Below are 19,150 nucleotides of genomic sequence, written 5' to 3'. Positions count from 1 at the left end.
TTGTTGAAAAGTACAAGTCAAGGGATGATGCAAGAAAATTTCCAAATCATTAATATCACTATGAGTGACTGCAAGAAACAGATGAGCGAGGGAGGCCACCAAGACAACTATGATTCCTCTGATGGAGTTCCAAGCTTCACTGACTGAGATGAGAGAGACTGTTCATACAACTGTTGTCTGTTCTTCACCAGTCAAAGCTTTATGGGAGACAAAGACTCTGTTGAAAAAAAAACTTGTATAAAATCTGGACTAGAGTTCACCAGAAGACATGTGGAGACTCTAAAGTCAACTGGAAGAAGGTTCTTTGGTCTGAGGAAACCAAAGTGGAGCTTTTTGAACATCAGGCTAGATGTTATGTTTGGCGGACAACAAATACTGTACATCATCACAACCACAGCATCCCCACCGTGAAGCAGTGATGGCAGCATCATGATGTGAAGTATGGAGGTGGCACCATCATAGCACGAAGCATGGTGGTGGCAGCATCATGACATGAAGCATAGTGGTGGCAGCATCATGATATGAAGCATGGTGGTGGCAGCATCATGATATGAAGCATGGTGGTGGCAGCATCATAACATGAAGCATGGTGGTGGCAGCATCATAACATGAAGCATGGTGGTGGTAGCATCATGACATGAAGCACGGTAGTGGCAGCATCATGACATGAAGCATGGTGGTGGCAGCATCATGACATGAAGCATAGTGGTGGCAGCATCATGATGTGAAGCACGGTGGTGGCAGCATCATGATGTAAGGCATGGTGGTGGCAGCATCATGACATGAAGCATGGTGGTGGCAGCATCATGACATGAAGCATGGTGGTGGCAGCATCATGACATGAAGCATGGTGGTGGCAGCATCATGACGTGAAGCATGGTGGTGGCAGCATCATGATGTGAAGCATGGTGGTGGCAGTATCATGATGTGAGGATTCTTGGCTTGTCAACAAAGTAAAATTACATGATTCACCATGATTGAATGTTGGAATACAATAAAAGGGGAAAACTTGAGAGGGTTGTGGTTACTTTTATAGGCAATGTGTATGAAGAATAAAATTGGGAATTACTTTTCAATCAAATTTTTTATTAGCTCTTTACTTTTGTTTTATGGCACATTTATGGTATAGTTGTGAAGATAGTGGAATATTCACCTCATGAAAAAGCCAGATACTTTTCTCACAAATTAGTGGAGACAGGAGAGTGAATATTGGACTTAGCATAAGGTTAAGGGTAATTCTGGTTTATGGAACGGACCGTGGATCTCCTACATGTTTGTCTACCGGCTTGTTTCCATGTGCGGAGCTGTGGATAGCTTTTTAGTGTGTGTTGGTGCTGCAAAGGTCAGAATAAATCACAGAACATTAGTTCTTCCTTGTCGTGACAGCTTTTAGTGGCGCATGGAGATGTCGGTCATTTCTTCCAGTTGACGTTGGGGAGGTGAAACTCCTCCAGGTTGTTTGTCAGAGCTGCAGATTCATTGGTTTTAGTTTCACAGCTGGGATTCATCTAATCCACGGAAGCACGAAGGTTTTCCCATCAACACTCTTTGCAGCAATTTGTAGCTCACCAAAGTCCGAAACTCATCTTCCATTTGATTCAGCTACTCGTCTTTGGACTTCCAATGAATAAGGCCACACATCAAACTAAAATAACCTGTGACCTGGAAAATGTCTAATTTAAGTTAAAAAATGTCATTTTTTTAAAACTACTGGGAGCTTTTGTGCATCTTCAACAAAGACGGAGAGAGCAAAGTTAGCATGACCCATAAAATCAACATAGAATTACCCACAATTATCCATTAAGCAGATCTCTATATTTCCATTCCACTCTTCACACCCATCGGTGAATATTTTCCATCACCTGCTAGTTTCTCTACAGTCCTGAAACCCTGCACTCTGTAGTGGGTGGCCCACCTCAGAACAAACCTGTGTTTATTCTCAGACTTTCTAAAGGTCACTGTTATTGAAGTTGCTCTCTCATCACATTTCCAAGGAAACACTCAGCTGCCATAAATGGAAATGAGACTTCCAGACGGGTTCTGAATGCCGGTTTGATGATCATTTTCTCGTCGGATAATGACTTCCAGAGAACTGAGTGTTGATATGACACAAACACAATACATGCAAACACACCTGCACAAAGGCAAGACACGCACAAACACCAGCACAGAAATCAGAAACACTCAGAGCAGAGAGGAAATCCCCCCTCTTGGCTCATCTTGGCTCCACTCAGGAGATTATTCTGGGGTTTTACATCCTGTAGAAACACTGGGAATAACTAGAGGAACCAGCTAAATGCCAGTAACCAGGTTTGTAATGGAAACTTCCACATTCATGTAGATTGATTTTAATATTAAATGAGCTCAGCATCAGCTTTATTGTCACTGCACAACTTAAGTACAATGAACATGAAATGCAATCAGATGAATAACCAGATAAGATAAATGTATAATAAATATTACAGGTTAGGATGTTCAATAGAAGATACACAACAACAAAACCAGGAACCGATATATACAACATTTTTCTAAGTGCCCAAATGTTAGCTCTACCAACTATATATAACTACAATAATTAATTTTTACAACCTCTATAAATACAGTGTCTTTACTCTGCACATCAACTCTGCAAAGATGTTTCACCATGCTGAATGTATCTTCCAACAACTTGCTCTTCTGTTCTCTGCACAATGGTGGTGGCACCATCATGACGTGAAGCATGGTGGTGGCAGCATCATGACGTGAAGCACGGTGGTGGAAGCATCATGATGTGTAGCATGGTGGTGGCAGCATCATGACGTGAAGCATGGTGGTGGCAGCATCATGATGTGAAACATGGTGGTGGCAGCATAATTGTGAAACACAGTGGTGGCGGCATCATGATGTGAAGTATGATAAAGTCAGATATCAGGAGAGAGGACACTTTATTTTTGGATACGTTTTAGATGAGACACTTACGATAAAGTGATTTTGATGAAATATCACTGCTTTAAGCTTAGATTTGGTTTATTTCCCTCCAACGGAAGCATTCGTCTCACCTGATTAGTTTAAGAACTTTTGGAGTTGAAGCTGATAATCCAGCATTATATTTTTCATCTCTGAAAAACCTTTTAATTTGGGTGATTTTTTTTGACAGATGACACCCTTTTAAACCTGACAGTGGGTTTTGGGATTTGAAGGGCACTTTGATTAGTTGGTTATTGTTAGAAATAGGGAATTCGTCATGACAAATATGCACTTTTGTTTTGACTTTATGACAAGGACTTGAAATTAAACTTGTATTAGATTTTTAGAACCAACATGGACCATTTCAGGACCAGTTTATTTACCTTTTGCAGTGTAAATTTGGAACTTAATGCTCAGTTTATTGCACTGAGATTCATTTCTGCTGAAATGAGAGTTTAACACACCTCTCCTCCCCTGCTGGAGGCTGATGGCAGAAACTACAGAGGATGATGGCACTACTTCCTCCACTTTGTCTCCAGCCGGTTCACTGTTCTTCCCTGAACTCTTGCATTTTTCATAACTTAGCATCTCGTTGATGTGGCAGTTCATGTTCAGAGGCATCCTGAGGGCTTAAAGTTTAAAATCACAGCAGCTGTAAATATTTCATTTTAGAAATAGGCGGCCGCTGAATCAGGACAGTGGGTGGCTTTTAAAGAGTTGTGTGAGGACAATATCTCCCATATGGAATCTGTCCGTCTCGTGAACCATACTGGACGACCGTTTCATGCCGGGGCATTTGAGGTTGGGTTTGTTGTGGGCATGGTGTTCCAGCTGAAGGTGTTGATGGACTCTGGGCAGTGGAGGTGGTAAAGCTGGTGTTGGGGTGGGATTTCCTGACGGGAACATTCAGTTCTCTGACAGTGACCAGTGCGACCTTTGGCACCGGACACAAGTTTCCATTCATGGTGCTGAACTCAACAACAAGCAGCCACTTATTTATTTATAGTGTACCGATGCACTTTCACATTCACATCTGTTTATTGTCTTATAGCTTACCTGAGCATAAAGGTAATTATTAACTTAACAGCACAGCATGGGTAACAACACTGTTTTACTTAATAATATATGAGACGAGAGATGCCCCTGATCCAATCTGAGACATTTAATATTTATTAGTCTTATAATAATAAATATTTCATTTAGGTATTTCAAACTTGAGTAAAAAAAAATATCATGAAAAATTCCATAAAAATACAATTTATCATTGGTTTGAAATTCAAACCCTACATTGTGAAAATATTTTTTAAAAATGTCAAATGATGAAACACTGTAATGTTCAAAAACTTTGAAAAGGAAGTGAAAATAATGGAACATACTTGGAAAAATAACAATATTAACAAATTTACATACACTATCATTCAAAAGTTTGGCATTACCCAGACAAATTCATGTTTTCCATGAAAACTCACACTTTTATCCATGTGCTAACATAACTGCACAATTGTTTTCTAATCATCAATTAGCCTTTCAACACCATTAGCTAACACAATGTAGCATTAGAACACAGAAGTGATGGTTGCTGGAAATGTTCCTCTGTACCTCTATGGAGATATTCCATTAAAAATCAGCTGTTTCCAGCTACAATAGTCATTTACCACACTGACAATGTCTGTCCTGTATTTCTGATTCACTTAATGTTATCTTCATCTTTATCTTCATCTTAAATGTAGTATTAGAAGATAAATGTAGTCATAGAGGGTAAATGTAGTGTTAGAGGGTAAATGTAGTGATAGAGGGTAAATGTAGTGATAGAGGGTAAATGTAGTGATAGATGGTAAATGTAGTGATAGAGAGTAAATATAGTGATAGAGGGTAAATGTAGTGATACAGGGTAAATGTAGTGATAGAGGGTAAATGTAGTGTTAGAGGGTAAATGTAGTCATAGGGGGTAAATGTAGCGTTAGAGGGTAAATGTAGTGATAGAGGGTAAATGTAGTGTTAGAGGGTAAATGTAGTCATAGAGGGTAAATGTAGTATTAGAAGTATACAGTTACTTTCTGTTGTATCCTAATCACGTAACACTGTTCCATATATTCAGTTACTCCCCAGGCCTTGTAATAACAACACAGGTGCAGCTAATGACATCAACAGATGCACAGGTGTACCTGATGATAACGCAGGTGTAGCTAATGTATTAGCCTGAGTGCATCAATTACATCTGTGAAGCAGCCATGGAAGTCATGGCAGCATCCCTACATGATATATTTAGTTAAATAATCACCAGAGTCCACTTGTATCCTCCACCACAGCACCAGAGAACTCCTCTTTCCCTTTAAAACTTTATACAACTGCACTGGCTGCATTTGGTATTGGTTTCACTCATTATTTCTTTTACTTTACAGTATTTAAGAAGTTCCCCATCGCAGCCTTCAAAAGACAAGCTTTATACCAGATTAAATTACCTTTTATGGAGGGATTGTACATTTTTTCTTCAGTGGAAGTCAGAGTTGTGAAAAAACAAAACAAGAAAACCATAATGCTAATATTCTGGCATTTGGGACGCCAAAAAATACTGTAAAATAACAGAAAATAATCAGTGTATAAATACAGTAAATTCCCCTGATTTAAATATATTTAGTAGCCTTAATATTGCATTACATTATGTGTAAAAAACATTGAGACATTTTTAAAAAATGGTCAAAATTTAAAATTTTTGGCAAGGAAAATAGAAATTATAAGGCTGCAGTTTTATGGAATTTACAATTACACATGCAATTTAATTTTTTGTTTTTGTAAATTCACAAATATGTCTTTCAAACTATGGGCAACATCTGTAAAATAAAACAAAAAAAATCCATATTTTTTTTGTTGTTATTGTTGCCAAACTGTCTCCTTACACCGTATAGAAAATAATAAAAATTATTATAATAAATCTGCCAGCAAAATGTGCCAGAAAAAATACACTAAAATTACAGAATGCTGCTATGTTTAAAAATACAATAATAAACAATAATAATAACTAAAGCATAAAAATAAGAAAAACAAGTGAAAAAAATGTAATTGCTGGGAAATATTTCTATTTTAATTAAAGTATATGTATATATATTTTTAAAAGTATACACACAACAACAGGTGCACTGTACCGTATGTCCAAGACAATAAAAAAGTTTTTTCTTAAACCATACAATGACAGAACCTTTATAACTTAATTGGGCAAGTTAGTAGATTGATAACAAATGAAATGTCGATGTTACTGCAAAAAAACAAAAAAAAAACTAATATGTGTGTCTGTTATCTAACACAGAGATTCTAAAAGTGTGTTTAAACTGTATATTAAAACATTGCAAAGACATAAATCTCACAAACATACAGCGGGTGTGGTCGGTAGATTGATCTGCTGCAGTAAATACCAAAGCCTTGATGCTAATTCGACTCTTTGTGTTCATGGTGAGGTTTTGAGAGCAGAAATTGGCCTCAGCAGCTCCGTGTTTAGCTCCTTTAGCTCCACGCTTGGACTTCTGTCAGAGGAGGAAGTCAGACCGGCAGCGGCCAACTGTCACACTCGGTGTTTAGAGGAATGTTGGAACAATGATGCTGCTGAAAGCCTGGTAATAACATCTCTGAACACTTTGCCAGGGGCTCTGCTGACCCCTGGCACCAGCCCCGGGTTTCATCCACTGGCCAGAACAAAACAACAGAGAACACTTTATTTATAGCGGTGAGTCAACAAGTACAGTTGGACGGGTCAGTCGAGGGCCGTCCAAGAGAGATAAGTCCCCCGCTGAGCTCCGTTCAGCTCATCTGACAGACTTTCTGTTTGTTTTCTAGCAGCTTTTCCACTTTGGAGCTGAAAGTAAGTGGACGCTGCACTCATAAATGCTGTTTAAAGCTAAAATCAGCACAGTTAGAGTACAGTTCTGTCCTCTAACACACTCCTCTACAGCTGACAATTCATCAGAAACAAACCCCAGCTGACAGCACGCTAATGTCCAGGCTTTAGCGTGGAAACTATGGATGAACTTCAGAAGATGATGACAAGATGGCAAAGACAAAAGGCATCCGTCAAGTCAACCCTCTGTTAACAGCCATTTGTGCTTGTTGTATCAGCAGCAGTGGAAACAGAGCTGGAGGGTTATTTAGTGACAAACAGCTTTAGTTTATCAGCTAACTGGACGCCAGTTGGTGCTTCAAACATCACTCTCTGTTCTGGATTTTTTGTTATATTCCTCCTAATTTAGAATATCTTATTTGATATACACTGGAGTCCATTGGTACCGCGAACAGTGCTGCTAACCTGCATGCAGACAGGGAGGAAATGAAGAAATGAAAATGACATTTTAAAGTGTCAATTATGACTTAGATGACAAAATAATTTCAAGAGGGATTTTTGTTGTTTTACAATGGTAACGAACTATTGTTGACCATTTATTTCTAATATTTACATGCTTAAAGATGCAATATGCAATTTTTTTTGACATAAATAAAACATTAACATTGCAGCAAACAACTCTTTGATATGTAGAGAAACATTGGAGTAATGGCATCACTCTGTGTTGTAACTGTAGCTTCTTTGTTCTATGTTATGGCAGATTCAGCTGTACATGAATGTTAGTGCACATCAAACTTGGCAGACAATAATAATTAGAATAAGAAAAGCACTCAGAGTCTAAAACGACTGAGCCAAAGCTGCTCAGTCGTTTTATGATTTCCGACGACTGAAATCTTGAAAAAAATTGTGGCAGAAACCAAGGCACCATAGAATGTGTCCATTAAATATAGATGAACCCACAAACAAAATGACGTTGCGCTGAGCACAGGCGTGTCATTCATGTGTACGTTATGTACGGATACTGAATCACGTGACCTAAATATATAGCGGCCGATGGGAATTGATGGGATTCAGAAACACCCCCACAATTTAATCAGTTGTTCCTTCTATCATTTCCATCAGTCCGTTTTTGAGTAATGTTGCAAACAGACAGACAAACAGACGGACAAAAGTACGCCAATCATCACATAACTCTGTCACTCCTTGGTGGAGTAATAATGTCACATCGTAGCTCGCAGAACTATGAAAAAAGAGGAAGGTACATCATTTAACATAGCCAAAAAAGTAACGTATTAAGCAAAGTGAGTAAACGTAAACACTAGAGGGGTTGTTATCCAATGTTATCAGAACTGATGGAGACATTTTTTTGCTGATCTGTACCGATACAAACATAAGCCAAATTCTTTATTTACATTTAGCATATTTGTGATCAACAGATACATGATATGGGCTGCAAGAAACATTTGTCTCTTGATATATAAAATTACTGTTGTAGTTAGTTCTGTCTTAAATACTTGAACTCTCGCCTGTGGTCATTAAGCATCACAGAAGTCTTTGTCATGGTGCCCATTGCTAGCAAACCACCACAATGCTCTCTGCCTGCCAAAATGAACTGTAGTCTGAGTGACACCTCCTCTGGTCTCTACAGTATTAAACAGTAAGAAGCTCCATCTGGTGGAACAACCAGGTACTACAGCTGATCTACAATACTTTAAAAGTGTATTATCTCGGGAAATGGTGTCAGATTGGCAGTGGGCAGATAGTAAATATTAAATTGAAGCTGCGGAACCACACAGTAACTTTATCCATGAAGAACTTATAAATAAAATTATAATTTTATTTTGCATTACTGTTCAAAAGTTTGGGGTCACTTAGAAATGTCCTTATTTTTGAAAGAAAAGCATTTATTTTTCAGTGAAGACAACATTAAATGAATGATAAATCCAGTGTAGACATTGTTAATGTGGTAAATGACTATTGTAGCTGGAAACAGCTGATTTTTAATGGAATATCTCCATAGAGGTACAGAGGAACATTTCCAGCAACCATCACTCCTGTGTTCTAATGCTACATTGTGTTAGCTAATGGTGTTGAAAGGCTCATTGATGATTAGAAAACTCTTGTGCAGTTATGTTAGCACAGGGCGAAGTGTGAGTTTTCCTGGAAAACTTGAAATTGTCTGGGCGACCCCAAACTTTTGAACGGTAGTGTACATAATTGTATTATACTGGGTTTTTAAAGTACTTTGACAGACGAAGCAGGATGCCCAGAAGGGAACATTACAATTACAAGAAAGTTAAAACACAATGACAATAGGCACAAAAATGCAATATGTCGGTATAATAGTCATTTAAAGCAACAACTGCTGAGTGTTTTCCAGTAGAGAAATAAGACTGGATTTATTAATTCACCTCAGAACTTAAAATATTAAGATTAACACCCACTGACATAGCGAAAAGCCTGAGCAAAAAAATGCAAAATTACTGAAAATACATAATATTCTTTCAATATTAAAACAGTTTCTTGATTTAAAATGTAAAGTCCACTTACCTAAAATTTGCATAGCAGCACTATCTGTACTTTGCTGTAGAACTGCAGATCACAGAAAGTACTCAGTAGGAGTCGACTGATTATTAGCTCAAACACTCCACAGTTTTTTCCATTATCTGTAGTTGTTGAGTTTTTTTAAGGGATAGGGTTCCTGAAGATATTAGTTTGTTTAAAAATGTACTTCTTTGGCTCTGATGCAGCTTCCTCAGTGGTTAGACATCACATGGAACAGCAATGAAGGACAAATGTTAAAAAGGATTTTCATTTTCACTGTGAATAAATATAAAATATCAGTTTACTGATCTTCGGGGCTGCTAATAATCTGTATTAACCCCCTGAAAAAACACAAATCAGTCAGACAGAACAGCAGCAACCTTTTCAGCTTTGGACTACAGTCACAACTGTAGATGTTTCCCCGACATTACAAACACATTGTGTGGAAACAAACTGCTGATTTACACCTTTAAAACTCCACAGCCTCCTGACAAAAGCAGTCATTTTACTCTGAACCTCTTCAGCTCTTTGCTTCTCACACTGAGCAGGTCACAGAGCAACGAAAAGATGACGTGAAAGTGGACGAAACGCAGCGAATCGCTTCTTACAACATCTTCTATTCCATGAAAGTTGACATTATGTCAGTGGCGTTTCGGTGAAAGTGGCCCCTTTCGCTTAAAGAAACAAAGACTGACTGGATGCTAGAAAAATAAAATGTGACACATCCATAGATCACCTGAAATAACGTCCACGTTTCTCAGATGTTTGCAGTTTTACACCTTTAACATTTCAAGTTTTGTCATTTAGATTGCTTCCCTCCATACACAAAATCTGAATAATCTGAACTCTTTGTGTTGGCATTTTGCAGAGAAATGAAGAGTTTTTGTGCCACAATTGTGAAATTAAATAAACTCGCTGCATTTTGTAAGAGCTGAAGGCATGCCACCGTTTCAACAATCTCTCTATGAAGACGTCAGAAAGCCTTTTTCTTGCAGTGACAAGAGGCTAAAATAAAACTCAAGGGAGATGCGAATTAAACAAATGTGACTGGTCTAAATCCGCAGACTCCTCCACACGCAGATAAGAATCATTTGGCACAAACAAGTGGCAGATTTGGAGTATGATTGGCAGAAAAACAAGGGCCCGAAAACCCTGCCAGTTTATCCAAATGTTGGTTTTAGGAGTTCTCATAAAGGCTCCCCGGATGAACGGAACGTGGACGGTCCATTAGCTCACATCACTGAGCGCTAATAAAGAGCAGCTCTAATCAGATTCCCAATAAATTGACAGTGAAAACTGTGTTTGACTTCAGATCTGTGGCTGCCGAGTCCAACAATCCTCCAAAAGAAGAAGAAACCAGGTTTTTTTTAGCAGGAATGATGGCTGTAACATTCCTGCTGTTAGGAGATTAGCTGTGATATGTAAATTAAGTCCTACATACTTGTTTAGTGGAAGGAAAACAGCATCATTCTGATTCCAAAAACCGCAGAGCAGATGTTTGTCATACTGGCAGAATTCATGAGTCAGATTTCTGTATTTACTCGGCCTGTTTCTCTGGAAGAGGCAGCTTTAGACATAAAGTGTGATTTCCAACACTTAGTTTCAGAGAAATACGCTACTGTTAGACCCGAAAAAGACTCAAAGGATTTCTTAAAAATGTCACCCCATTGTGTCTCCGCCGGACAGAGAAACTGTGAGTCAGTATTTGGTTGAATTCTATCAGAATAATGATGTTTCATAAATTATTATTATCTAACCATGATGAAGTTGATTTTTGATTAAGTTCAGGAAACAAATACTGCAGGAAAATGTTAGAAAATTTGATTTTAGGTCGCTTTTTTAAAATTTTCTCTCCTTTTAATATGTAATAATTTTTAAGATTTTTTTTTCCCCTAATTTTATTTTTTTATTTGTTACTCTGCCAAAGAACGCGGTGGAGTTATGTGACGATCGGCGTACATGTGTCTGTCCATCTCTCTGTCAGCAACGTTACTCAAAAACAGACTAACGGATTTGGATGAAATTTTCAGGGAAGGTCAGAAATGACACAAGGACCAAGTGATCAGATTTTGGTAGTGATGCAGCTTATAGTCTGTATCCACGGATTTGTTAAAGATTTCAGTATCGTTGCGAGATAGTGGCACAGCGTCACTGTCACCATGACAACAAGTGAACACTGTGTCAGCTGCTTGCTGATGATCATATGATTCAGATCCTACTACAAATCTACCGCTGCGGACTTATCAGGCGTTATCCGTTGGAAATGATAGAAGGAACAATTGATTAAATTGTGGGGGTGTTTCTGAGTCCCATCAATTCCCGCCGCCCGCTACATATTTAGGTCACATGATTCGGTATCTATACATAATGTACACATGCAGAACACACGCCTGTGCTCAGTGCAACGTGATTTTTTATGAAAGATTTCATCCGTCAGAAATTATACAAAGACTGAGCAGCCTTGGCAGAGTACTGCGCTCTCTGAGTGCTTTTCTTGTTCACGTTTAAAAAATTTAACTTGACTTAGTTGTTTGGTAAAAGTTTGTAATGTCATTTTCCAATAGCGGCCTCATTTGACTGTGACATATTTAAAGCAACAACTGCTTAAAATTGTGTGATTTACTTGAAACTTTTTTTTTATCATAAACTGTGGATATGTAAAATTCTAGCTTGATATATGCAATACTTTCCAGGATATTTTTGTTTTAAAAAATTTCTGGGGATCCACTTTCAGCATGTTTATTTTTTTTGGCATATTAACAATTTGAAGCATGTATAAACCATGATATTTCAGAAACCATTAAAGATAAAAGCCTGAAATTTTCACTGTTATTCCTCATCATGTCATCGATTCATGATCTAAGATAATGGACAAGCAAATAAAAGTAAAGTAAATAAAATATCTGATTGTGGCTGAGATGAAATATAAAAAAAAAAAATAGCCCATTGTGAAAAATCCTATTTTTGAGCACACAGTAACAAAAATATTAACAATGCAGAAGTCAACTAGTGATATTTTCTGAACCATATTTACCTGCATGTCACAGTAATGCAAAAGAAAATCATTAATACTTTTTATGTAAAATACTTGGTTGCATAAATGAAAAGAAGTTATTTTCATTGAACTTTCACAACTGATCGAGCAGGTTTGACCACTTGTACCACAAAAACAAACATATTGCTGGATAATCTGAGTAAAACAGAGTTTCAAATTGGTTAAAACAGAAAGACTGATCAATAACATGATGAGAAACAACAGTGGACATTTCAGGCATTTATCTTTATTAGTTTCTGAGATATTAACAAAAACGTGCCAAAAGTGGGTCAATGGGCAAGTTTTTACAAAATAAAATGATCTCGTAAAGTATTTGATATATGAATCTAAAATGTCGCGAATATATGTATAAATATCTGTGTTTTTTGCTATAAAAATTTCAGAAATTCGGTCAGAAATTGTTTTAAAAATGTGATGATTTGAGATGGAACAACCCAAACACTCAACGAAGTGCTGCTATTTTGGCATTAAAGGAATTAATCCAGTAAAATAGTTACTGCAGTAGATAAATAGGGCTAGTTGCTGTATACCAACTATTTTTTATTGCTAGTTTTGATGTCTAAGTAGCTTTGGGGCTGCAGAAAGCCAAATGAACGCTATCTTTTGGTGCCACACAAACACAGATGAAGTAACAGGTCTTGCAGAGTGCCATGTTAGAGGAGGGCCACAGTTCACGGCTTCCTGTCACCGCTGCATCGGAAATACCAGCACCGAAGCCTCGGAGGCTGGATTCAGATTAGACTTCGCACATTCACACTTTCTACAAGCACAAACAGTGCATTCAGAACCACCCAGAGCCAACTAGCAGCCAGCAGCAGCAGCAACAAGCAGCCGATCGAAGCTGCAAAGAGTAAACACAACCTCCCAAACTGTGGCTGCCTCAAAACCTCAAACACCACACAAAGGACGCACACATACCGCACACACAGAACCTCCCATCCGCTGGGAGTATTGTTGGATTCTTCCTCCTCTGACGCCCGACAGGCTCTAGCTTGGGAAAAGGAAATGCAGTCTTGTGTAACCTTGTACACAGCAGAGAGTGTTTGTGTTAGAGGTCGGCCTCGAACGACGCTTTAATCCTCATTTCTGCAATCGCCGTCTATTCAGATCCTCACCGAAGGCGGCCTGTGAGTTTGGACAGACTCACTTTAATACATGAATAAATACAGAAGTTGTGTGCACTTTATCAGGAACCTTCGCACAGATGCTTATCCAACGTGCCAATCACGTAGCAGCATGAATTCCTGCAGATTAAAGCAGCACGATGCTGGAGAAAACTGACAATATGAAAATATTTTAGACTTTTTCAACACATAATTTGAATCTATCAATTTAGACAGGAGTAGTCATTGTGTTGAATGATAAAAGGACAGAAAATAGAAAATCATTTAGAAATAAGCTGAAAAACACACTTTTAAACATTTCTCATTTGGCGTAGTGGTAGTAAAGGCCTCCCATGCTGTCTTTTTGCTTTGGATGTCATTCAAATGTGACTTTGCACTCATCCTACAGAGCTTTGTGCTGCTAATTTGAATGGTCAAACTTATTTTTGCCTTCAAAACACAGCTGACAGAGAACTTCATCCAATTTCATCCTATCTGTAGCTGAAATATTTCCATTTTTCTTGTCTTTTTGCCACCAAATCCTCTTTTTAAAAAATCAATGCATTCAGGAACCCTTAAATCAGAGTAGGAAATGTGCAAGTTTTCTTTTTGTACCAAGCAGATAATGTTATCTCTACAGAGCTTTCATTAGTTTATTTTGGGTTGTTGTTTCAATTTGTTTTTTGAGGAGTGAAGCCAAAGTGTCTGCCATCTTGCACTAATGGAATCATTTGCAACTGGAGTTTGCATAGTTGTGACTAGGAATTGAAATGTGGTATTTAAGAATAAAGTTTTTGCCTCCTGACCAGCCCTTGATAACAACGTACGAGCACAACCAGTCATAGGGGGAAAGTGGTTGACATGTAGTGAGCTAGCTAGCCAGCTTGCAATTTGAATACATTTTTAGCCAGAATATGATAAGCGACAGTCTAAGACAGTCAAGGTAGCGGCAGCATCTCTTCTTTTTGCAGATGACGTGGTTTTCTTAGATCCATCAAACCTTAGGTGCACTGGAGGAGGGTTTGCAGCCAAGTGTGAAGCAACCGGGATGAGAGTCAACATGGAAACCAAAGGATTGGTATCTCTGGGTTGGACTGAATTACTGCTCCATGAGTCACGACTGATCAGAAAGTAAAGCATGAGATGGATTGATAGATTGGTGAAACATCAGTAGTAATACAAGTGTTGCACCAGGTTGGCCTTTCGGAAGACAACACTCCAGACCTCACCTGTGGCCATGAGCTCTGGGTAGTGACCGAAGACATGAGATTGTATACACATGCAGGCAGCATGAGTCTCTTCCACTGGGTAGCTGGGCTCAGCCTTACAAGTGGGGTAAGGTGCTCAGACATCCAGAGGGAGGTCAGAGTAGAGGCCGCTTCTTCTTTGGGTTAAAAGGAGCCAGTTAAAGTGGTTCAGGCATTTCTTTAGGATGCCTCCTAGATGTCCTATGTTGGAGGTCTTGCTGGTAGGATTACACATGGAGATCTTGCTTAGCCTGTTACCTGACTATGGATAGGAAGCAGAAGAAGATGGAGGAATGGATGTTTAAAGGGTGTGTGCTCCCATTTAGGCTCGGCAGGAGGTGGGACTACAGGCCCTACTGGACAGATTCTGGTTGCAAATGAGGTGGATGAGGTTGTGGAACTTAAATACTATTGTAATTGTGCTGTGAAGCCAAAATGATGAACCAAAAGACCTTAAAATCTCGATTGAATCTCTACATCTGACTACTTCTTGGTTTGCTGAGAAGGTTAAGAGCAGTCTCTTTAACAAAGATCTCTAAGTACAGCCACATGTTCAACCATTTCAGACTTTATCAGCCCTTTAAATATAGCTATCATTGCCATACATGTGGGTTGGTAGGGACCTTCACTTTCTAGTAGCCTCAGTTATCACCCCATTGAGTGGAGCTCTGCTATTATCTCATTTCATGGCAATGGAGCCACATTTTTGCACTTGAAATGGAACCAAAATCCCCATTTGGAGGTTGGAGGTCCAAATTAGCAGACTTTGAGTAAGGAGACTTGGGTTTGTGTCCAGAAACGAACCCTAAACACAGTTTTATTTCTGGGTTTCTACTACTTAAAATTTTCAGTGCCAAAACTGTTTGGTTAAGTTTAGAAAGGAATCATAATTTGGGTTAAAATCCACCCCGTTGCGATGTTTACCATGTTGTAAAGAGGCCACCAGTGTTATCTGTGTTATTTCGTGTTTATCAGTAATTTAAATGCATTATAACTCGGCTACTGAGCAAGGTGTGGGAGGTTCCTACTGGACCACATCTATGGGAATGATGCACAATAGTTATGGTGATTTAATGGGCTGGAAATGTCCCAGTCAGGATCTTCTGTGCATCCTGAGTGTAGCTGTAGGATCTGAAGGAGACGTCTGCTTCCCAAATGTCCAAAATGTTTCCATGAATCACAGATGTTGTAAAATATTAGAGTAAATATGAAGCAGGCGATAGAAGTGATTGAGGGGGAACCTGCTGCTCGGTCTGTTCAGAACAGCTGCTGCGATAAACTTCTTCACACACATTCATTAGAATTAATTAGAATTATACGGGCTGATTTCATTAGTGACATGGACCAAAATGTTATCTCGCCATTGATCCATCTGAATCTGATTGTTGATTTGTTCCTGACATCCACAAGCAGATGTTTTTAGCTTTAACATCAACTTTTCAGGCCTCTGAAAGTTTCTTCTCCGTCTTCCCCTCTCTGCTCTAAGACTCTACAGACTTGGAAAAGGCCATTACTTGTTTACATACTCCCACTTTCTCCTCCTCCACTTGTGAATTAATGCAGCGAATCCCGCGAACCACTCTTTTCTCCTCACCTCTCCACTCCTCAGAGGGAGTTATTCACATTTAAAAGCCCATAATCAAAGACCTACGCGTTAAATGGAAGGCCATTAACACTAATGGTATACCTTGGACCAAGCCGAGATGAAACCTCGAAGAACTACAGACTATTAAGGGCATGTCGAGGACTTTATCCTCCTCATGTTGAGTCATTCGCCCAGTCAGGTGTCTCTCTTTCATTTCGTCTGAAGTGTCTGTTTTCCAAAGCACCGGACGGCTACGAGGTCAGAGGTTCTCGCTGGAGGAACGTATTCAATCTCAAAAGGGAGGAAAGTTCATCTTGTTAATCTTCTCGCTCACTCCTGTTTGCAGTTTTACCATCTCAGGGTTGTGATGCAGGGCCTGAGCAGAGGGGAATATTGATTTGTATCGAGCCTCTTTGCAGGCAAAGTGGAACGTCTGGCTTCCTATTTTAAATTACGTTATTAATAGAGGAGCTCTGTGGTCACTGCTGGACCAGTCCAGGGAGGGTCAGCAGTGATTTTATCCTCCAAACTCACCCTTCCGATTCATACATTGAAAGTCATCTCAGGCAGGCGCTCATGTCTGCCGAAGTGTTCCCTGGAGGTTATTTTTAGGACGCACCCCCGCCCTCTGGAGCTCAGTTGGTCCAGTCCGGGCTGGAGGAAGGGGAGTGGTAGGGGAAAGGGGAAATCTTCAACAATGACTTCATTAACATGATGCCCAACATGACCAGCACTGCTGGACATTGCTGCTCCGCTACAACACTGGATATATGACTTTTCCCTTTTGGATTTAATTTTCTGTGTTCGCCTGGTTCTGCTCTCAGGAGGAAACATGGAAACCTGTTGAAGTTTCATCTGTCAAAGACTTCAGAAGCATGTTGATCACAAGTGAGTATGAGCTCACGTGTTGCGCTGTGACGGACGGGGAGATAATGACATTATAAGCCTCTCAATTCAGTTTTCTCTTTGGTGACAGATGACAATTGGTGCTTGATGACATTCATTAAGGAGATGATTGGTTGATGATCTTAACGAGGTGTAATTAACGAGGACCTGAGTGAGCCTTGATTAGTCTAAATACGGCTCCTTTATGAAATTAGCTGCTTCAGATTATATGGTACGTGCGGGCCTGGTGAGGAGATTTTTAGTGTAAACATGCATCGTCGGTTTTATTCAAAGGGTAGTAAAGATGTTCTTGATTCATGAGGCTGAAGAGGAATTTTTAGAACTGAAAGGTCTTTATTGTTTGAAGGCCGTGGGCCCTGAAACATCACGAGCGCAGCTTTAGAGAGCGTAGGATTCGCTCTGAATGTGTGTGGGTTACTTTTAAAATGCAATGTGGTGAAGAAAACTGCATATATTCAGTTTTTTCATAAGAATTTATGTCTAAAAATGTTAAAATACATAACAGTGCGTGTAGCAGTGCACTCCTGCCTGTAAATCACATGTAAATTATTCAAAAAGTGCTGTTTTAATTCTGTGGTACGTGACCTTATAGCTGCAGTTTTGGTTTTATTTCTGCTTTTAACAGCTTCATTTATGGACCTGACATTCGCTCTCATCACGTAATGTCACCTTTTCTTGTGGTGTGTCAGTAAATGTGTTTGAATCGGAGAAAGTCGGCTTCAATCATGGTTTTACTGGTGCGAATATTGTGGCCAGTATTCATGTCCGGGTTTGTGGTTCAAATTAAAGGCCCTGCTTAAATCAAGTCCATTTACCAGCATCTAGTTGGTTCATTTTTGGGTTTTTAGTTCTGCATGCCATACAAATGACTTTCTAAAATATCGTAAAAACATTTTTTACTCTCAAAATAATCACATCTGAAAGGTAAAATGTGGTTATTTAAGCTTGAACCCATTAACTGTCCAACAAAAATGAAAATTATCTGATTACAGCTCTTTTCTCTGTTTCATATCATTGTAAATCAAATATCTTTGAGTTTTAGACTTAAAAGTGAATAAAACAAGTAATCTAAAGATCTCTGGGAACTTCACATTTTATAAAAGATTAAAAGGTGTTAGTCTTATAGTAAAGAGAAAGACAGCGAATAAAATGTGTAGTAAAACTTTATTCATGTTGCATCTTTCTAAAAAAAAAAAAAGAAAAAAAAAAGTTTGAAAATGCTCCACAAAGCAGACATTAACATCCAGGGGGTAAAAGCAAGGCCAAGAACAAAATAGAAGAATCACAAAGCAACGGATGACAAATCAAGCAGACCAACATAATAAAGTCTGCAAAATATAAAAGAACAGATTATAATAGCCGTGAAAAAGTTCACAAAAGATCTTATTATGAAAGTACGTTTTCAGTTTTGAGTTAAATGAGGGCACTGACGATTTTTCTTCATTATAATTGTTTTAAGTGGGTTCACATTGTGTTAATTAATCAAGGACATGAGTGAGTAATTTCCTGCTACCATCTTTGTTTGAATTAGGGAGAAAAAGATGCAAGAAACAACAGAAAAAATAGTGAAACAAGTTTTAACTGAGCAGAAAATAGAAGTTTTTGTCACCAAGGAGTCTGAATACATTTAACTTCTGGGTTTTTCAATGGATATATAGTTTATGTAAAACAGCTGCTTTAAGGCTATGTTTTCCCAAAAGTAATACCCTGTTGATTGACTTCAGTTGATAATTCCCTACACTTCCCAGAATGCCTTTCAAAATACAGTGAAAGTTCTCCCAGTTTAAGGTGAAGCTGGAGTTTGTAGCTGCAGTTAATTCTGGTCCATTTGCTCGTCCTTTATCAAACACTGGCAGGTCCACGAAAACAAGCTCCAGCAGGTCATAAATAATATTAATATATCAGCTGTCCTTTCCCTACGAAGACAACTTCGCC

The 19,150-nt window shown here is 38.7% G+C and overlaps 1 protein-coding gene across 5 annotated transcripts in view; it reads left to right on the top strand.

Annotated features, from left to right (window-relative positions):
- si:dkeyp-23e4.3 (rho GTPase-activating protein 7) overlaps positions 1-19,150 on the top strand; it is a 153,494-nt gene that overhangs the window by 74,246 nt on the left and 60,098 nt on the right. For 2 of the 5 annotated variants that reach the window (XM_023261250.3, XM_023261248.3), the window contains exon 1: positions 17,003-17,197. The exons of the other annotated variants lie outside the window; for them this stretch is intronic. In XM_023261250.3, the coding sequence (XP_023117018.2) occupies positions 17,185-17,197 (13 nt within the window). In that variant the 5' untranslated portion in view covers positions 17,003-17,184. Of the gene's footprint in view, positions 1-17,002; positions 17,198-19,150 lie in introns of those variants that run through there. 5 annotated transcript variants of the gene reach the window in all.

Source organism: Amphiprion ocellaris, chromosome 14, assembly GCF_022539595.1.
Source record: "Amphiprion ocellaris isolate individual 3 ecotype Okinawa chromosome 14, ASM2253959v1, whole genome shotgun sequence".
NCBI lineage: Eukaryota > Metazoa > Chordata > Actinopteri > Pomacentridae > Amphiprion > Amphiprion ocellaris.
Note: the sequence above shows the minus strand (reverse complement) of the source record. Positions and strands in the feature narration are given on the sequence as shown.